At 36.4% G+C, this 19,804-nt stretch overlaps 1 protein-coding gene across 1 annotated transcript in view; it reads left to right on the top strand.

Moving 5' to 3' along the window:
* The window catches only part of cckbrb (cholecystokinin B receptor b), a 75,617-nt gene that overhangs the window by 44,564 nt on the left and 11,249 nt on the right, over positions 1-19,804 (top strand). Inside the window, exons 2-4 of the mRNA XM_056465025.1 lie at positions 587-835; positions 12,134-12,395; positions 18,791-18,918. Of these exons, the coding sequence (XP_056321000.1) occupies positions 587-835; positions 12,134-12,395; positions 18,791-18,918 (639 nt within the window). The remainder of the gene's footprint in view (positions 1-586; positions 836-12,133; positions 12,396-18,790; positions 18,919-19,804) is intronic.

Raw genomic sequence — 19,804 nt, 5'->3', positions numbered from 1 at the left:
TCTCATTAGATTATAAGTAGACTGTTAGGTTGGGGTTAAGGTTGGAGTAAGTGTAAGTTAACATGTACTTGCAAAGTTTTTTATAATCAGTTCAATGTCTGTTGTAGGAGCAGTATCAGCAGATATTAAGCAGACAGTCTACTAATACTAATACTAATACTCAAATGGACCATCAAAATAAAGTGTTACCATGAATGGTTATATAAATTCAGTTCATGTATGTTTTCATAATAAACATTAATTACAATATATGTCATTACAAATTATTTTATAAAAAAATTGTATAAAATAAAATTTAGCCTTTTTCAGAGCTAAATGACAACATTAACTGCTACCTAAAAGTGAACATGGATAGAATTTCACTGATTAGACTTTGATTACTGATAAAATGATAAACTACCTATCAAACAACTCAAGGCATGTAGTAGAGTCTGTACAGCCCTTGTAGCAAGTCTTTTTTTGATCATGTCCATCGACATGCCATTTGCCTTGTAAATATGGTACAGCAGATTGTAAAAGGTTAAGTTGTGTTGATCTTTTATAATGATTCAATTATGTTTATTCGTATTTAATCTTTGTGTTTCAGAGATGGATTCTCTGCGCATCCTGCTCTACTGTCTGATTTTCCTGCTGAGTGTGTTTGGGAATCTGCTTATCATAGTGGTGCTGATGGTGAATAAGCGAATGCGGACGGTGACCAACTCGTTCCTGCTCTCTCTGGCCATTAGTGACCTGATGATGGCTGTGGTCTGCATGCCCTTCACTCTCATTCCCAACCTGATGGGGGACTTCATCTTTGGAGCTGCCATGTGCAAGATTGTGGCCTATCTTATGGGTAAGATGCATTCCTTTGTCTCAGAAATTTGGCCTTGTCACCAAATACCATTCTTGCAGCCAATGTTTTGGTATACAGCACCCAGAGTGAGTACGTTTACTGACCAAGGATTTCACAAGTTTCAAGGTAAATGAATAGTTTACCAAGAAATGTTAATTGCTAATTAATTATGAATTACTCAACCTCATGTGGAAGAGAACTGTTAAAGAACTTTGCTTATCTTTGGAACACAAATTAAAATATTGTAGATAAAATCCATAATCTCTTATCTTCCAAATGGTCACAAGATGCTCAAAGTTCCAAAAACATAATCACAACTTCCAGGTAACTTAACTGTCTGTAATCATACAATATTTGTGCAGCAAAAAACAAACAAACAAACAACAATGGTAAATACTATATAAAATATAAATTATTTAGGGTTCTGAGGGTAAATCAAGGTTTTAGGGGATTAAATGGAATGACACAATGGTGAGCCACACCCAAAAACCACCACTCACCAATCGTGGTTTAGCAACCGTAGCTATGCGCAGGAGCTCTGTCAAGCTTTCGAGCAAGGGAAACAGGTCAAAGCGTTGTTCATGTGGATTGTGAATGTCTGATACCCGGTATCCTAAAAGTTTGGACAGGGTGGTGGAGAAATACTAGCGTGGATCAAGCCATAGTCATAGTCATAGACAACAATAACTCACACACCTCTTACCCTAAAAAGATTTAAACTGTGTTTCTTACAAAAATACAATGCAGGTTATGTTTCACAGCTGTCTTTTTCTTTTTTTCTCTCGATATTATGAGCACTGCTTCGTTTAAGCCCTCGCCATAGTAACGTTAGTCATACTAGTAACAGTCATATTTCTATCTGTTTCAAGCTACGAATATTTGAAATTACATATCAACAGAACAAAAACGAGATCCGATTACAATATGAGTACTTGTGATCAATATACTTCACCCGCAGCTGTTTTTGAGTAATTTATAACCCTCATGTCCATGTCAAAGCTACAAATCACTGATGTTTTCCTCTGTCTTTTGGAGATTTAGTCATTGGTGACGATGTTATACTGGATTAGTGTCTGCTTTTATATTTGGTGTCTGATTAATATTTGCTGGTAAGAAAAATCAATTTGTTCATTTCTGCTATTTATACTTTAATTTGCTTTTCAGTTTATTTATTTCTTCCACTTAACCTTTAAATTAGAATAGAAACAGTATAAAATGCACACAAACATACTGACAGTTGTAAATACTGTATTTCGTTACGGGTCATTGATGCTAATATCCAGCACAAGTCCATCAATTTCCCTTTCTGAATTAATTATATGGAAGCACTGTCCATGCGTGTTTCCTCATTGGTTAGTAACGCTATATTTCTAAAGCTTAACAGGCGTAGCAACAGTAAGTAAGGAGGGCGGGGCTTAGCGAAGAATCAGTTGGTACGCCTAAATAAAGATGAGTAAATTATAGTTGAGTATCAGCTGCACATGGACTGGAACATTTCAGTGCCATGGGTAGAGATTAGAATATCTAAATAATTAGCCTTTTTGATGGTGTTTATGCTACAAAAATGAAAACATTTGGTATTTGTAACATTGATAGGTATGCTGATGGGATGAGCTATGGAATTTATTGATTATAAATGTCAATATAAACTATTTAAAAACAATACAAGGGTGATGAAGCTACTGTGGGGAGAATTAAACAAAAATGCAAAAAAGTCCTTCCAAGTGTCAATTGTTTGGCAAGAAAGTGTATGCCCCTGCCAAGTTTAACATTTTATAACCCTCAACCCCCACCCCGTTCTCCCCTGACCCAAATTGACAACTCTGGGTTTTCTCATAGAAAATACCACTTCAGGGGCCATTCATGTCCTATTTCTGGCAAGAAAGCTCTTATACTGTATTTATGATAATTAGAGAAACTTGTGAAGGCAGTGGAATTCGACATTTTATGAGTGCTGTATAGCCATAAAAGCCAATAAATCAATTGTACAGTAATGAATAGGCATGGCATTCTTATTATGGCATGGCAAAAATGTGCAAATTATTTTAAATACATTATTATCCAGGTTATTAAGCATTTGTTTTGGAATGCTTATTAACTTTTTCCATCAACAAACTGAATTGTACAACACTGTGTTTGCCATTAGATGAATACTAAAAGAAATTCCAATAAAGTTCTTTATATAATTTGCTCATTGGATTAATAATAGCTATAAACCTATGATTATTTATGAAATATTTGTTTTACAGGTATATTTACCTCAAATTAATTACATTGATTAAATTATGTGTTGCAATTACTATTTATCTGGATTTCTCACAACTTTGTGTGCTTTTTTGTATTAACTTTTTTGCTCAGGATCTCATTAACATGCAGTCGTGCACAAACACCAAAAACCAAAGTCAGATTTTTTGTTTTAAAATACCAAATTTAAATCATGAGTTCTCAAAGTCTCAATTCAAAGGTCCAAATCAAAATTTTTATTACTGTTGAAGGTGAAATTTGGTTATAATAAAACTTGTTTTAATAAACATGCACATACACTCACCGGCCACTTTATTAGATAAACCTGTCCAACTGATTGTTAATGTAAATTTCTAATCAGCCAATCACATGGCAGCAACTCAATGCATTTAAGCATGTACACATGATCAAAACAATCTGCTGCAGTTCAAACCGAGCATCAGAATGGGGAAGAAAGGTAATTTAAGTGACTTTGAACGTGGCATGGTTGTTGGTGCCAGATGGGCTACTCTTAGTATTTCAAAAACTGCTGATCTACTGGGATTATCATGCACAACCATCTCTAGGGTTTACAGAGAATACTAGAAACTGATCTCCAGAGGTCAGAGGAGACTGGCCAGACTGGTTCAAGCTGATAGAAAGGTAACAGTAATTCAAATAACCACTTGTTATAACTGAGGTATTCAGAAGAGCATCTCTGAATGCACAACACGTCGAACCTTGAGGCGAATGGACTATTGTAGCAGAAGACCACACTGGGTGCCACTCCTGCCAGCTAAGAACAGGAAACTGAGGCTACAATTCACACAGGCTCAACAAAATTGGACAATGGAAGATTGGAAAAACGTTGCCTGGTCTGATGAGTCTCGATTTCTGCTGCGACATTTGGATGGTAGGGTCAGAATTGGGTGTTAACAACATGAAAGAATGGATCCATCCTGCCTTGTATCAACGGTTTAGGCTGGTGGTGGTAATTTTTTATGTATTATGTTTTTTTGTAAATATTTTTATGGCACACTTTGGGCCCAATAGTACTAATTGAGCATTGTGTCAATGCCACAGCCTACCTGAGTATTGTTGCTGACCATGTCCATACCTTTATGACCACACTGTACCCGTTTTCTAAGGGCTACTTCCAGTAGGATAACTTGCCATGTCATAAAGCCCGAATCATCTCAGACTGGTTTCTTGAACATGACAATGAGTTCACTGTACTCAAATGGCCTCCACAGTCACACACTAGTGTGTGGAGGGAAAGCGCATGCACATTTTAACGGAACTGGAACTACATATTTGGAGATGTACCGTATCGACTTCGATGCGATCCAACAAAAGATCTGAACCCAACTCGATTCTTTTATCCGACTCTGAGTTAACTATTTCACTAAAGAATCAATAGTTTTAAACAAGGTGCACTTTTAGATTTGAAAACTGAATGTTTTCATTCACTGAAGGCAGGTCGCATACCAGAAGTGCAGCTCGGCGCCGCGACAGCGCGCTCATGACAGTTAAAAGTATCACAAACCAGATGCGCACATTCGCATGATATTTAACAGAAACTAATCAGATGGCGCTCTGTGGCGCGGCAGGAATATGAACAGTGTCCTGAGTCGTGGCTAGGCGCCGACTTGCGGCGGTGTGTGTACCCTGATAGAAACCTATGTTTAGAATTCTAAAATGCATGTCGCTGTTAATTACAGCAGTGCTTCTGGGGTGCGACCTGCTTTAGAGCTGTGTAACACACTACATGGAAGGTCATTTTCAAAAACCCATAATAGGGACTCTTTAAGGCAGTTCTGAAGGCAAAATGGGGTCCAACCCTGAACTAGTAAGATGTACCTAATACAGTGGCTGGTGAGTGTACATAAATAAACAATTTTTGTGCAAAAGTGACTTTTGCATTAAAAAAAAAAGTGCAAAACTGTCAAAATTGCAAGTGACAGCAATTTTTGTGAACAAAACACAACCAGAGGTAGGGTAAAGAATACAAAAGCTGCAACATACAGAACAGAATGTGAGAAATGGCTCTCTCTTGATTCCATCAGCTGCCAAAACTTTTGTTTCATAGACATTTCCACTCTTCACAACATTTTCATCATTACAAATCAAGCAGAACATGTTTGTGTTAGATTGGAATGCAAAATGAATGCACACTTCTCTGTGCAGTTATCTTTGAAAACTTTTCTTTTCTGGAAATTAACATCCTTAACCATTTAAAGGCTCAATTTAGTGAAGAGTGTCGCACAATTAAATATCTCACAGGAAACCTTTATCGCTTTCGATTTAATTTTGCACCATAGCTGAAAAGATACTTCATGAACTCACACTTTCAGTTGTTTGTTTTTGAAATGTAAATTGAGACCTCCATATTGATTCAAATAGGAATCAGGTTTAAAGGTGTGGAATTGGAGTAGTGGAGGGATGTTGAAATTGAAACATAAAGGAAGTAGGACATGCTTAGTTATTTATAGGGGTTTGGTCTTAGGATAATGATGAATGTCAATAATGAATTAGCCTTGTCATAAGATCTGCTCATGCTTCTCCCAAAATTGGTTAATAAAACATTACAAAATAACTAACAAAATTATAAGTTTAACATACATTTATCAAAGAAATAAATACAAACTTCTGAAATGTCTGAATTGAATTCTCTCTCCAGACTTTGAGAACCAAACTCCACACCAAGCTATTATTGTGGATACATGCTTATCAATTGTTGCCTTCCAAACAGACACACTGAAATATGATTCATACAGAGCCACTAAAACTGTCTATGTGAGACAATTCTTATCATTTGTAATGCAATTACCAGGATATCCAAGTTTGGCATTCACCTTGGCTTTGAGAAATTGGCCCCTGATTTAGACAAATGAATGTGCCCAGCTTGATCTGCACTTTTACATGGATCACTACCTCCCTAAATGAAACTCTGGGCTCATCCAGCAATGGCTATACAAATCCAAGGACAGATTTGACACACAAGGGCTGCTAGGAAAATTGGTATTAACACAAAATCAACTTAAAGGGATATTTTCATTCATTAATTTTCTTCGGCTTAGTCCCTTTATTCATCAGGGGTCGCCACAGCGGAATGAATCTGCCAACTTATCCAGCATGTTTTACGCAGCAGATGCCCTACCAACCACAACCAGTACTGGGAAACACCCATACACTCTCATCTTCTCCCTTATACGGCCAATTTAGCTTATCCAATTCACCTGTACCGCGTGTCTTTGGACTGTGGGGTAAAACCGGAGCACCTGGAGGAAACCCACGCCACTCAAAGGGATGGTTCACCCAAAAATTTAAACTGTACACTTTAACAAAGCAACATTTATTGACACTTTAATAGTTTGAAGTAATATAATGTATAAGAAATAATATATAGAGAAATAGGTTTGTAAAATAACTGAAAATGTACTGGCAGTTTATTAAAGGTTTGTAATACAACAACCCAGACAATACACTCTTTGTTAGGTACGCATTACTAGTACTGGGTTGGACCCCCTTTTGCCTTCAGAACTGCACTTAATCCATCGTGGCATAGACTTAAAAAGGAACTGGAAATATTCCTCAGAGATTTTGGTCCATATTGACATGATAGCATCACACAGTTGCTGCAGATTTGTTGGCTGCACATCCATGATGCGAATCTCCCGTTCCACCACATCCAAAAGGTGTTCTATTGGATTGAGTATTGGGACTGTGGATTGTGCCATTTGAGTACAGTGAATTCATTGTTATGTTCAAGAAAGCAGTCTGAGATGATTCGTGTTTTATGACATGGCACGTTATCCTGCTGGAAGTGGCCTTCAGAAGATGAGTACAGTGTGGTTAAAAGGTGATGGACATGGTCAGCAACAATACTCCGGTAGGTTGATGGTTGGTACTAATTGGGCCTAATTGGTACTAATGGGAACAAAGTGAGCCAAGAAAACATCCCCCACACCATTACACCACCACCACCAGCCTGAACCGTTTTATACAAGGCAGGATGGATGTTGTTAATGCCAAATTCTGACTCTACCATTCGAATGTCGCAGCACAAATCGAGACTCATCAGACCAGGCATGAGCCTGTGTGAATTGTAGCCTCAGTTTCCTGTACTTAGCTGACAGGAGTGGCACCCTGTGTGGTCTTCTGCTGCTGTAGCCCATCCGTCTCAAGGTTGGACATGTTGTGCATTCAGAGATGCTCTTTGCATACCTCAGTTATAATGTGTGGTTATTTGAGTTACTGTTGCCTTTCTGTCAGCTCAAACCAGTCTGGCCATTCTCCTCTGACCTCTGGCATCAACAAGGCATTTGCGTCCACAGAACTGCCACTCACTGGATATTTTCATTTTTTCAAACTATTCTCTGTAAACCCTAGAGATGGTTGTGCGTAAAAATCCCAGTAGATCAACAGTTTCTGATATACTCAGGTCAGCCCGTCTGGCACTAACAACCATGCCATGTTCAAAGTCACTTAAATCACCTTTCTTCCCCATTCTGATGCTCAGTTTGAACTGCAGCAGATCGTCGTGATCATGTCTACATGCCTAAATGCATTGAGTTGCTGCCATGTGATTGGCTGAATAGAAATTTGCATTAACAATCAGTTAAACACGTGTACCTAAAAAAGTGGCCGGTGAATGTATATCACTTTAAACTATTAGAAATGTTAATGCAAGTCAATACAAATGTAAATAAAAAAATTTATCACAAAATACAAAAAAATGCTAATTTACAGATAATTTACAGTGTAGGAAGTCAATAGTCACGAGAGGGGTCTGGCTACAGACTCGGTGCAGTGCAATCTGAGCTCCATCCAATGCCTTTTAATGCAATAGTACCTGGATGCAGCCTTTATGATGCAAGCTGAGATTGCAATGCTCAGAGATGCAATGTCAGACACAATGCAGTGAATGGAGCTTGTGACGTCACTTTGAAGGGTAGGGTTAGGGGTGGGGTTAGGTGAGCCCATTACAAAGCATTGGATGCAGCTCAGATTGCATCTGCACCGAGTATGCAGCCAGACCCCTCTCTTTTAATGGGCTCACCTAACCCCACCCCTTACCCCTTTCCATCACAGTGACGTCACTCGCTCCATTTGAGTGCATTGGGTCTGACATTGCATCGCTGAATGATGCAATCTCAGCTTGCATCATAAAGGCTGCATCCAAATACTATTGATAGTCACAGATTTTTAGCTTTGTTTAAAATATCTTCTGTGCTCAACAGAATAAAGAAACTCAAAGGTTGAGGGTAAGTTAATATTCCCTTTAAGACAGTTCTATTCTGCTCTGGGGAACAGCGGACAATATAGAGCATTTTGCACAAAAATCACGAAAGAAACAGTTCAGGTACAGTGGCCTGAAACAATTATACTGTCATGTTTTCTTCCTCACATACAGGGGCAATTTGATAGCGTTTCTAAAGGATGTTTTTTCTCCTGCATTATGTTGACTGTCTGGTGGAAGCCCTGGAGACGACACAGTTCAGAAGAGAGCAGATCTTATTTGCTTGAGTGTGTGCGAGTGGCCCCCGCGGCCCACACAATGTCAGAGTAAGACAGGGCAGCACGTCATACCAAGCGAAACCTCCCTCCTGCTGTTTGCTTTCTGGGGTGGCTGGAGAGAAGGAAAGAGGGATTTATAAAGCAAAGAACAATTTCCCTCATATGAGCTCTGGTGTGAAGGGTGAGATCCGATCAAAGCTCTCAGGCCATCGGGGCAGTAATTCCTCAAACATGAGGGGTCATCGGAAATCTCGCTTTACAACACCCGTCAACTAGAATGCCCATTCATTGTTTATTTCACCAAGCTTTATATTTAGAAAGTATTAAGGATGTGTTGCTCTCAATTTTGAAAGGCGTAAAGAAAAAAGACACAGAGATGTGCAGTGAATGCATGCAGTGATAAGAGCAACTAAATCAAAAAACAAAATGTTGTGGATGAACTTTGAATAAGTACTTTTAGCTTTTGATATTAGTTTAGTTAGTACCCATGTCTGTGAAAACTGGGATGTAGAAATGTGTGGTAAAAAAAAAAATCTGTATTTTCACATGTTTTCTTTTATTTACGGGTGTGAATTGCATTATGGGAGCTTGATCTTTGCTTTGTCGGCTTTTGATGTTGAAAATTAAACTCTACGGTTTAAGAAAGTGACTTTTCTTGACATTTTACTAGTTTAAAATAACATACTGTATAAGAAATAATATATAGAGAAATAAGTCCCAGTGTACTGACAGTTTATTACAAGGTTTTTGTAGCTTAACCCAGAAAATATATTACTTGAAACTATTAATATGTTCATAAACTTTTCAATGTTAAAAGTAGTTGGAAAAAAAGATAAAACTCCCATAATGTAATTAAAAAGCATAAATAAACAGGGGAAAAAAAATAAAATAAAAATATAAAACTGCTAATTTATGGATATTTTTACAGTGTATAATTTTTTATTGTATAATTTAAATATACATTGATTCTGATTAAAGCTACCAGTAATTTACTGAGGAGCAGCAAATGAATCTTTCATTTTATATTATATTTTCTTTGATCAACATTTAATGACAGAAGTTTAATTTTAAGATGGAATGCGTAGATCTATAATGACAAGCTTTTGATTACTTTCCTGTGTATTGTCTGTTTAAACTTACACCCATATGCCAAAGTGCCCACTTTCACTCCTCTCTTAAAAATTGTGCATACAGAAGCTGCTTAGTACAGTGGCCGCTTAACGTGCTGCAATTTACTGTAAGAAAACACATGCAATAATACCAAAACAAGATCTTCAACTGTTTGACAGAACGTGAGCTGCAAATCTTCACAACACATTAAAAAAATGTGCTGCATTTTCCCACAACGCAAACAAATTAATAAACAATTTATAAAAATGCGCTTCAACAGAAATGTTTCAAGAGGACCCGGAAATGTTGTAGGTGATCTTTGAAATGTGTTTTTTGTTTGTTTAATTTAACATCCTAATTCTCTTGTCTTTTGTATTATTAGCCTAATTAACCATAACCTACAGTAAATAGCTTAGTCTGTCATGTTTGAGGATCCCTTTGAAACATTTCTGTCTTATTTAATAGAACAAAAGGGATACAGACCTTTTTAGAATATTTTTTAAGGCAAAAAAAAAAAAAAATGAAACCATAAAAGAAGGGGACTTTAAGTTTTGAATAAGCCTATCTACACGTTAACACTGAACTGTTGTGCCATTATGAACTCGCAAAGTTTAAGATCTGTTTAGTTCAAAATCAATGAGCTACACTCCCTGATTGAGATACAAAATGAAGTGGGTCTCACATCAGACTACATCAAAAATAACTGTATTAAATTCCATTGTTCCATGCCATGACTTTAAAATATGACCATTAATTTACCACAGTTTTTTTCCAATCAATTTTAATGCTCAGCAGCTGCTCTTTATGGCGTTTCTTCTCGTTTTATGTCTGAACAACTAAATAAATGGTTAAAAGGATAGTTCATTAAAAAACAAAAATTCTGTCATCATTTACTCAGCCTTTACTAGTTACTAGTACACTGTAAAACCCCAAAAAGTTAAGGTAACTCAAACCATTTGAGGAAATTGATTGCAACAAACCATTTAATTTCAAAAACTAATCCTAATGAGTCCTGTGAACTTAATCCATTTGAGTAAATGAAGCCATTTGAGCACAGTAAAACCCAATAAATGAAGAGAACTCAAACCAACTGAGTACTGTAAAACTCAATACGTTAGGTCAAGTCAAACTGTTTTAGGAAACCAATTGCTACAAACCATTTGAGTTAAAAAAACGAATCTAGCATATGAGTACTGTTAACTTTCTCCATTTAAGTTCAAGTAATGAGGTATTTAATTAACTCATTACCTTCTACACTGAGTTCAAAACTCTTTTCAAATGAGTAGAATTAACTTCCAGTCATTTTGAGTTAGCTACACTTATTTCATTTGATAAAGACTCTTGGGTTTTGCAGTGTACTAAGATATTTTGCAGAAAGCTGGAAACCTGTATAACTATTTACTTCTGAAGTATTTGTCTTTCCTGCTATGGATATCAATGATTAAAGGTTTTTAGATTTATTCCAAATGTCTTTCTTTGAGTTCAACAGAAGAAAGAAACTCAGAAAGGTTTAAAACCCACTTGAGGAAGATTAAATAATGAAAAGGTTTTCATTTATGTGGGGTGAACTACCACTCAAGTCTATTTAACTGACTAAGTTTTGATTACATTACATTAGTAAAGCTGCAAAAATAAGCTTATCGAATTAAAGATCACATCAATATTTAACCAGCATTTTTTGGTAGAATTATGGCCCATTCTCTTGAACAACTGTTGTCATTAAATCACATTTGAGAGCAAGGAGTGCACTGTGGTCGTCCAGCAGTACTATGTGTATAGGGAAGATCGGCTCCCTGCAGATGCTACTGACAACTTTCATAGAAGCATTAGAAATATGGAAAATATTGAAATCAGATGACTAAAATCCTCAGAGAGCAAACTGATCTTTTCAAATCAGTCAAAGAGATGATCCTTTAACCATAACATAAGAAGTTGGTCATTTTAAAATCAGTAATTTAAATAATATTGCATCTTTACAATGTCAATATTTCATTCAGGTCACTTAAAAAGACTAGTCACCACATAAAACTCAGTTTCAGTTAAGTGGCATTAACTATGTACTTACATCAAAATATAATTACAATTAACTTATGGTGTTCATAATGTATTGCAGAACACTTTGGGTGCTTATTAGGTGGAATACGGGTGGTTAGGGAAAGCAAAGGGTTTGGTGGCATGGGTATGGTTGGTGAAGACTGTAATTATTAATGTACTTACAGAAAATAATTGCAGATGTAATTATATGCAGGTTTTTAATCAAGCATAAGTACAATGTAAAAACATGCATTTACACAATAAGTACATTACAACAAATTAATAATTTCAGTGAAAGTACATTTTAATTAAGGCCACTTACTATAAAGCAATCGAAATTTCATGCTGGTTAGGATACAGAGCAATGCTTTGCGGGTGAAATGCTGATGTGATTCTTTTGCTGTACCACAGGAATCTCTGTATGTATATCTACCTTCAGTCTGGTGGCTATAGCCATTGAGAGGTACAGTGCTATTTGCAACCCGCTCAAGTCACGAGCCTGGCAGACTCGATCCCACGCCTACAAAGTCATCGCTTCAACCTGGGTTCTGTCCTTCCTCATTATGACGCCATATCCTATCTTCAGCACCTTGGTGGAGTTCACCAAAAACAACAACATCACTGGTCACATGTGTCGTCATGACTGGAAGAATAGTGAGGTGGAGAAGACATGGTGAGTGCTTGTCTGTAAACGAATGTCTTTATTATGTATGGCAGTGTTAGTATGCTGCACTAGGCTGATTATTAAAATGCTATTTAAAAGCAGAGCTACAAGATCTGTAGTGAATATAATTTTTGTGCAACCAAGAAAACTGCTACATTTCTGACAGATTAAGGGTCAGCCTCTGTCAATGCAAACCTTGGCAGTAAAAAGCTGTTGCAAGAAAACCATACAATGGGATTTCTTAAGGTTGTCACTGGTATTTGTGCCATTATTTAATGCCCAAGCATGTCTTAACACAATTTGTGCCTGTGGTAATAGTAGATTGCGCACACCTTGTCATCATTGTTTTTTCTCTGTTTGATTTACCTTCAAAGCTTCTATTAAAATTTTAGAATTAAGATTTGATTCTATTTGGGTCAGTTGGCGTTTCTGTGTGGAGTTTGCATGTTCTCCCTGCGTTCGCGTGGGTTTCCTCCATATGCTCCGGTTTCCCCCACAGTCCAAAGACATGCAATACAGGTTAATTGGGTAGGCTAAATTGTCCGTAGTGTATGAGTGTGTATGGATGTTTCCCAGAGATTGGTTGCAGCAGGAAGGGCATTCCCTGTGTAAAACATATGCTGGATAAGTTGGCGGTTCATTCCGCTGTGTCAACCCCAGATTAATAAAGGGACTAAACCGAAAAGAAAATGAATGAATGAATGTCTGGCATAATATTTTATGTAGTCATTATTCCAACCAAGGCTCATTCTGAAAACGTGCCTCTACATACATTTCTGGAGAGTGCCCAATTTTGCAGTTTTTGTGAATCCAACACTTTACTATCCTATAAGATCACGCATGAGAATTTATGAATTGGAGTGAAGCAACAAAACTGATGTTGTTCGTTTGTTTGTTCGTTTGTTCTTCAGCTTAGTCCTTTACTTATCAGGGGTCAAAAGAGCTAAACGTACCACCAACTATTCCAACACATGTTTTATGCAGCGGATGCCTTTTCATCCACAACCCTGTACTAAGAAACACCCATACACTCTCACATTGATGCACACACTCATACACTACGATTAAATTAGGTCATCCAATTCACCGCATTTATTTGGACTGTGGGGGAAACCGAATCACCCAGATGATGGGGCTAACCGGAGCACCCGGAGTAAACCCAAGCGATTTGTTATTATTATTATTATTATTATTATTATTATTACTATTATTATTATTATTATGTTTTAATTGTTAAATATTTGAATGGCCAAATTCTGACTGAGGGAAGTTGAATCTCCTGCTCAGTTTGTTATTCGCCTAATAAATGACACAATCGACTACAGTTTTTATTTTAATACTTTAACAGATTTCTTTTTTTCCTAATGATATATGTAATAAATTTGTGTCTTAAAAATAAGTACTTTTTTTCTTCATATTTCTTTATTCTAAATCTTTAGGAAATATATTTAGTACATCAAAAAGTGTGGTTATGATGACCATCCGAGCTAATCCGGCTTAAATTAGTGCTTAAAATGTCTCTAAATGGAGTACTTAAACCTCAAAATTAAATAGAATTAAATAGAATGAATTGAATAACTGCAAAAAGGTCCTCTTTTGGAAAAAAAATAAAAATTATATATATATATATATATATATATATATATATATATATATATATATATATATATATATATATATATATATATATATATATATATATATATATATATACCCCTTTCACCAGGCTGGCTACAAGTCTGTAGACAATTGGTCAAATTGTTTTACTCCAGATCTAAATCTTCATTTATTAATTCATTTTTCACTGGCTTAGTCTCTTATTTATTAGGAGTCACCACAGCGGAATGAACCGACAACTATTTCAGCATATGTTTTACACAGCAGATGCCCTTCCAGCTGCAACCCAGTACTTTGAAACACCCATACACACTCATTCACACACATACACTATGGCCAATTTAGTTATTCAATTCACCTGTAGCGCATGTCTTTGGACTGTGGAGGAAAACGGAGCAAAGAGGAAACCCACGTGAAAGTGGGGAGAACATGCAAACTCCACACAGAAATAAATAATAAATAAATAAATTGTATATAAATTGTAAATAAATAATAATAAATTGTGTGTATAACATGGTCTGCAAAAGCCTCAAGAATGCCTTGTCCCAAAAGACTTCTATTATAACTGCATAACTGCAAACACAGTGTTTGTTCATACACAGTCATTCACTAAAATCATTGTCTGTAAGAGACGCTGTTCATAAAGCTTAGGATGTTTTAAGCCCAGAACATTCCTTTAATGGGAAAAGCGTCTAGTTATAACTCACAAGACAACATTATTGTCTGTCAGTGCAAGAGACAATGACAGCGAAACAGAGACAGAGTCACTCTGTAGTGCTCTGATAAGAAGCTGAAGTCTTAAACATTAGCTGGATGCCTTCTGTGGGACATTTACACTTTATGACAGCTGTTGCTATGTAGACAGCAAGGGACAACAAGAGTATTCTCTGTCTTCCTGTTTCCCAGAGATTGCGTGTATAGACTTTTGTTATTCTTTCTGAAGATTCTGTTAAAACAACATGCAATTAGAGGCATTGCAGGGATTTTACCACAGGTAAGATGTGTTGTTAGGCACATCACGAACACGTTCCCTTCAAACTTGTGTGAATGTGCGGCTATGCATGTCTTATGTTGTTTATAATTTTTTTTTAATGAATTTATAATTATAATCTGAATAAATAGCTCCTCTGTAGAATAAACAATGATTTGGATATTCTGGTGAAGCATTTTTAATTAAGCAAACCCACTAGTGGCCACACTTGGATAAATAAGCGAGTTTCTGACTGTGGTGCAGTTACAGATGAAATGAAGCTTTGTGACACCTTGAATCAATTAAGCCAAACGCTTTGCAAAATATTTCACTTTTGAAATATGTTCAACATGTCACAGAGTGGTGAAGAAACTCATTAAAACAGTGTAAATGCAGCAAAACATGAATTAATTACCAAACTAACTTGAATCCAATGTTTTGTTTAAAAGTGTAATGTTTTATCAAAGTTTAGTTCATGCAAAAATGAAAATACTGTTACTGATTACTCATCCACACATTGTTTCAATTTTCTTTGTTCATCTTCATAACACATATTAAGATATTTCAGATGGAAGATGAGAGCTTTCTGACCAAAAGGGTTGATCACAACATGTTTAAAGTCCAGAAATGGAACCAAAACACTGTCAAATCATTCCTGAGGTTCAACTGTAATTATTTGAAGCTCCACGAACATTTGGTTTTTCCAAAACTATGGGCATGATGGCATGTTGTCTAATGAGAACCCCTTCTAAAGGCAGCATTGGTGCATCCTTCATATCCATTCATTTATATATAAATATCTGTTCATTGGACTTTTTGACTAGTGTTTTTTAACCTTTGATATATTTTGTTAAATTACTACTGTAATTAAACAATAATTTTCTGTGAAGTATTGACCAGCGGTGTCCAAAGCTGCTTCTAAAAGGCCACAGTACTACAGATTTTATCTCCAACCATATCTCCAACAGATTTGTCTGCAAGTTCTAAAGCTCAGTCCAGTCCTTTGCTGTTAAAGAGATATTACAACCTAAACTGAAAATCATTGTACTATTTTCTCATGCTACACTTGATCCAAACATGCTAGGCTTTCACTCTTCTGCTGAACGCATGCTATTTTGAAGAGTTTCAAAAAATAGTAGCCATATATACAGTACAGTATATATATACTATGGAAGTAGAAAAAATATCCATTATTTAATGTGTTTCTTATTTTGTGGTTCGCATGGTGTTTTCTGTTTATTAACGGATATGAATTGCATTATGGGAGTTTTCTTTCTGCTCGGTTGACTTTTGATGTTAAAAATTCAACACTGCAGTTTAACAAAGTGACTTTTATTGGCATGTTTAGTATTTTGAGACAAGATATTGTTTAATAAATAATATAGAGAGAATTCTTGTCACTGTTACAGACATATTGTATCTGCTGGAGCAAGGACCAACACAAAATTTCTTTTATACCCCTTCACCTATCTCTTCCAATTCACCATTTCAGAAGGTTTAAGAAATTGGATATCCCCACACTGTTACACATCATCATACATTGTGTAAGTACAAAATAAACATGAAACGTTAAGCACTGTTCATTTGCAATGCATTCTTACACTTATGGTAGTAAATGGTATGTGTTGATACCAGGTAAGGCAGCAAACAAAATCCCTGCCACTTAAGTTTTTAATTTTCTGTTAATAGTTAAAAGTTAATGATATAACATTTAGGATTTTTTTTTAGGCATTTATTCTATAAACTTTTTTCGAAAAACACGATTGGATGTAGCATAAAACAGATGATAATCTGTCATTAAAATTCATATTAATCTCAAAAGAAACAGCTATCTGGCTTTTCACCCTTCTCCTTCAACCAAAAGTGAATCAAAACACACCTACCTTGTAAGTAAAATAAAGTTGGGGAGGACCCTAATCATAATAATTATCATGTGGGTATATACTGTAAGCAGCGACCATTGCACAGTGCCAGCTAGATTTTTTTTTTCCAGCATCTTTCCACCTCCCATTTTCCTCCTTCTATAGACCAATTACCAACCTACATCACACATGACATCACACGGGTCCCCAGTTGCAAAAAAAAACAGGCTGCAATAGCAAACATGTCGTGTTGTGCGGTAGGATGCCAAATTCGAAGTCTAAAAATAGAAAACTTAACTTTTACCATACACCACACTGCTTTAATGCCAACTGCAGACGTCTTTGGCTAAAAGGGAGCTGATTGAAGTGACGACCTAATTAGAAATACTGGACTCTGCAGTTCCCATGTCATATCAGGTAAGTTCACGCTATGGTGAATCATACACATTACTCGTTTTTGATTACAGAAATAATTTCAGCAAAAAAAGTTACATATGGTTAATCAAACTGCAGACACTGAATGCTCAGAATGAAACGTGAAAGTGTAAGTTATTAAGGTAAACTTGGTTTTATATTCACACATTCATTCAGTGACAACTTGTGACACACTCCCTATATTGTTTACCACGGCACTTTGAATATTCGGTCTGAAATACCTGCAAGTGTGATTTAAAAACAACATTAACACTGCTTATTTGACTGTGAACAATGATGTACTTTAAAAGTCATTGGCTGCTATTATGATTTCGCTATTTAGAGTTTGCAAATTATATGTTTATGAAATTATATTATTAAGGAGAACGTCCGAATGTGCAAATATAAAACCAACTTTACCTTTTTGTGCAAGTTCACATACCCTGCCGTACAGGTGTAGTTCACTGTCAGAATGCAGTAGTTTTGCTCGTTGATGATAACCCAGGCCTTGTACAGTTCAGTCTTCTTTCCTTGTCTTTGGCTAGGCAGAACCTCGGTTTTTAGCAGTACATAGTGTTGAATCTAGTAATCATGGAACATTATTTCTTGCGCATGACCACACAGAACAACATTGTTGGCATCCAAAGACTTGTATACCTTTAACTTCTCTCTAGTAAAATCACTTGGAGCTTCGATAAGATAGTAAATATATTTGGGTCTGGATGCTAGGTCATTTCGTCTTATCCAATATTCATTGGGAGCGTGCTATCACAAATGGATCTGTCAGATGAACGCCACTCATTTTAATGTTAATTTTGCTGAATTACTGTGCTTATCACTGGGTTACAAGCTGTTATAATACGCTGAACGCATTATGTAAATAACATATATAATATGTAATCAATATATCTTATTTCTAAGACAACAACAAACTCTGTACCACATCGGATGTTATTCCCTAGCTGTAAATGCTAGCGTTCCTGGTTTTTTCTGCCACCTCCCTGCGCGCGCATCCTGAATGTTTACAAACATGGTTATTGGTCTATTCGCTTGGTCTTTCTCATCAGAAGTGCTTTCATAGAGGGGTTTGGACATGTAGCTCAAATCGAGCCTCAACTCTCTTTGAAGAACAGGAAGCTCAAGCCACATTTGAGAAAAGCAAGCAAAGTTGTTTCCCATTATCTTTTATAAATGAATGAATGAATGAATGAATGAATGAATGAACAGCCAAACTTGTAAAAGTACAAAACAGAAAATGGTAGAAAGGTGAGGTCCATGGAAACTTCCACCCATCAGTCAAAGTGGTATGTAGCAGATGTGTTTATTTAGGATTGGAGCTGAACTCAACAGGAAAGTGGTCTTTTAGGAGCTGATGTTGAGTTTCCTCATATAGACAGTGGAAGACTGATACACACTCCAGATCAGTATCGAAAGTTTCATAAAGCAGCTTTGAAAACATCCATCCTTCGCGTGTTATGAAGGAAGCTTAAACCTTAAACAAAGTTTACACTCATTCTTCTGTATCTTATGTCTTGTTTCAGGTGCATCCTCTTGCTGTTTGTTCTGTTCTTTATCCCTGGAGTCGTAATGATCATCGCTTACGGGCTCATCTCTCGAGAGCTTTACCGTGGAATACAGTTTGAACTGGAGCAGAAGAAGGGACAGTGTGGTGAGCGCTTTATGAAGTCGATAACACATTACGGTCTGATTTAGAGTCATGTTTTAGTAAGTCCCAGACCATCCCAAAGGGTATTAACTGCGCTAGTCACTGAAAACATATTGGATGACCTACCCTGAGGATTTAATTGTCTGTGTGTACAGTTTTAGCCATCTGTTTGTGGATAAAACTCAATTTCCTAAGTAATGAAATGTGACCTATTGGATTTTCAAAAAAAGATAATTGCAGCAGTATAACATTTACGTAACTGCTCCTAAAAAAAGCAAGGAAATGTAAGCTCAGATATTACCCTCAAATTGCTCATTGATGGAGCTCGCAGAAGTTAATATCTGCTGGATTGCTTTGATTACGTTCCATCCTGAATTCCGCTGTTCTGCGCTAAATCACATTCTATTAATGTCATAAATATGCCCCAATTTCCCCTGTGGCTTCAGTAATCTAGCATTCAGACTCTTCAGTGCTGAGTCATCGCTATGGCTATAAAGATGTTTTTGTTCCTATTAGTGAAATGCCATTTCCTTTCCCATTTTTAGCGGTAACAATTTGCGCAAAATGAGGAAACTGAAGAAACTACAACTTACTGTGGAGTCTTATGAAGGTTACTGTGTAGTTTTTTAAGATACAAGTGTTAGGAAGTTATTGATTATATATTCATTCATTCATTTTCTTTTTCGGTTTAGTCCCTTTATTAATCCGAGGTCGCCACAGCTGAATGAACCGCCAACTTATCCAGCACATGTTTTACGCAGCGGATGCCCTTCCAGCCGCAAACCATCTCTGGGAAATATTGATTATATATATATATGCAAAATAATTATTTTATGTATTACATAGGATTTGTAAATGAGTCATGAGAGCAATTCACACTCAAAAACAT

Source organism: Danio aesculapii, chromosome 9 (genome assembly GCF_903798145.1).
Source record: "Danio aesculapii chromosome 9, fDanAes4.1, whole genome shotgun sequence".
Taxonomy (NCBI): Eukaryota; Metazoa; Chordata; class Actinopteri; order Cypriniformes; family Danionidae; genus Danio; species Danio aesculapii.
This window is presented reverse-complemented; position numbering and strand designations above follow the sequence as displayed.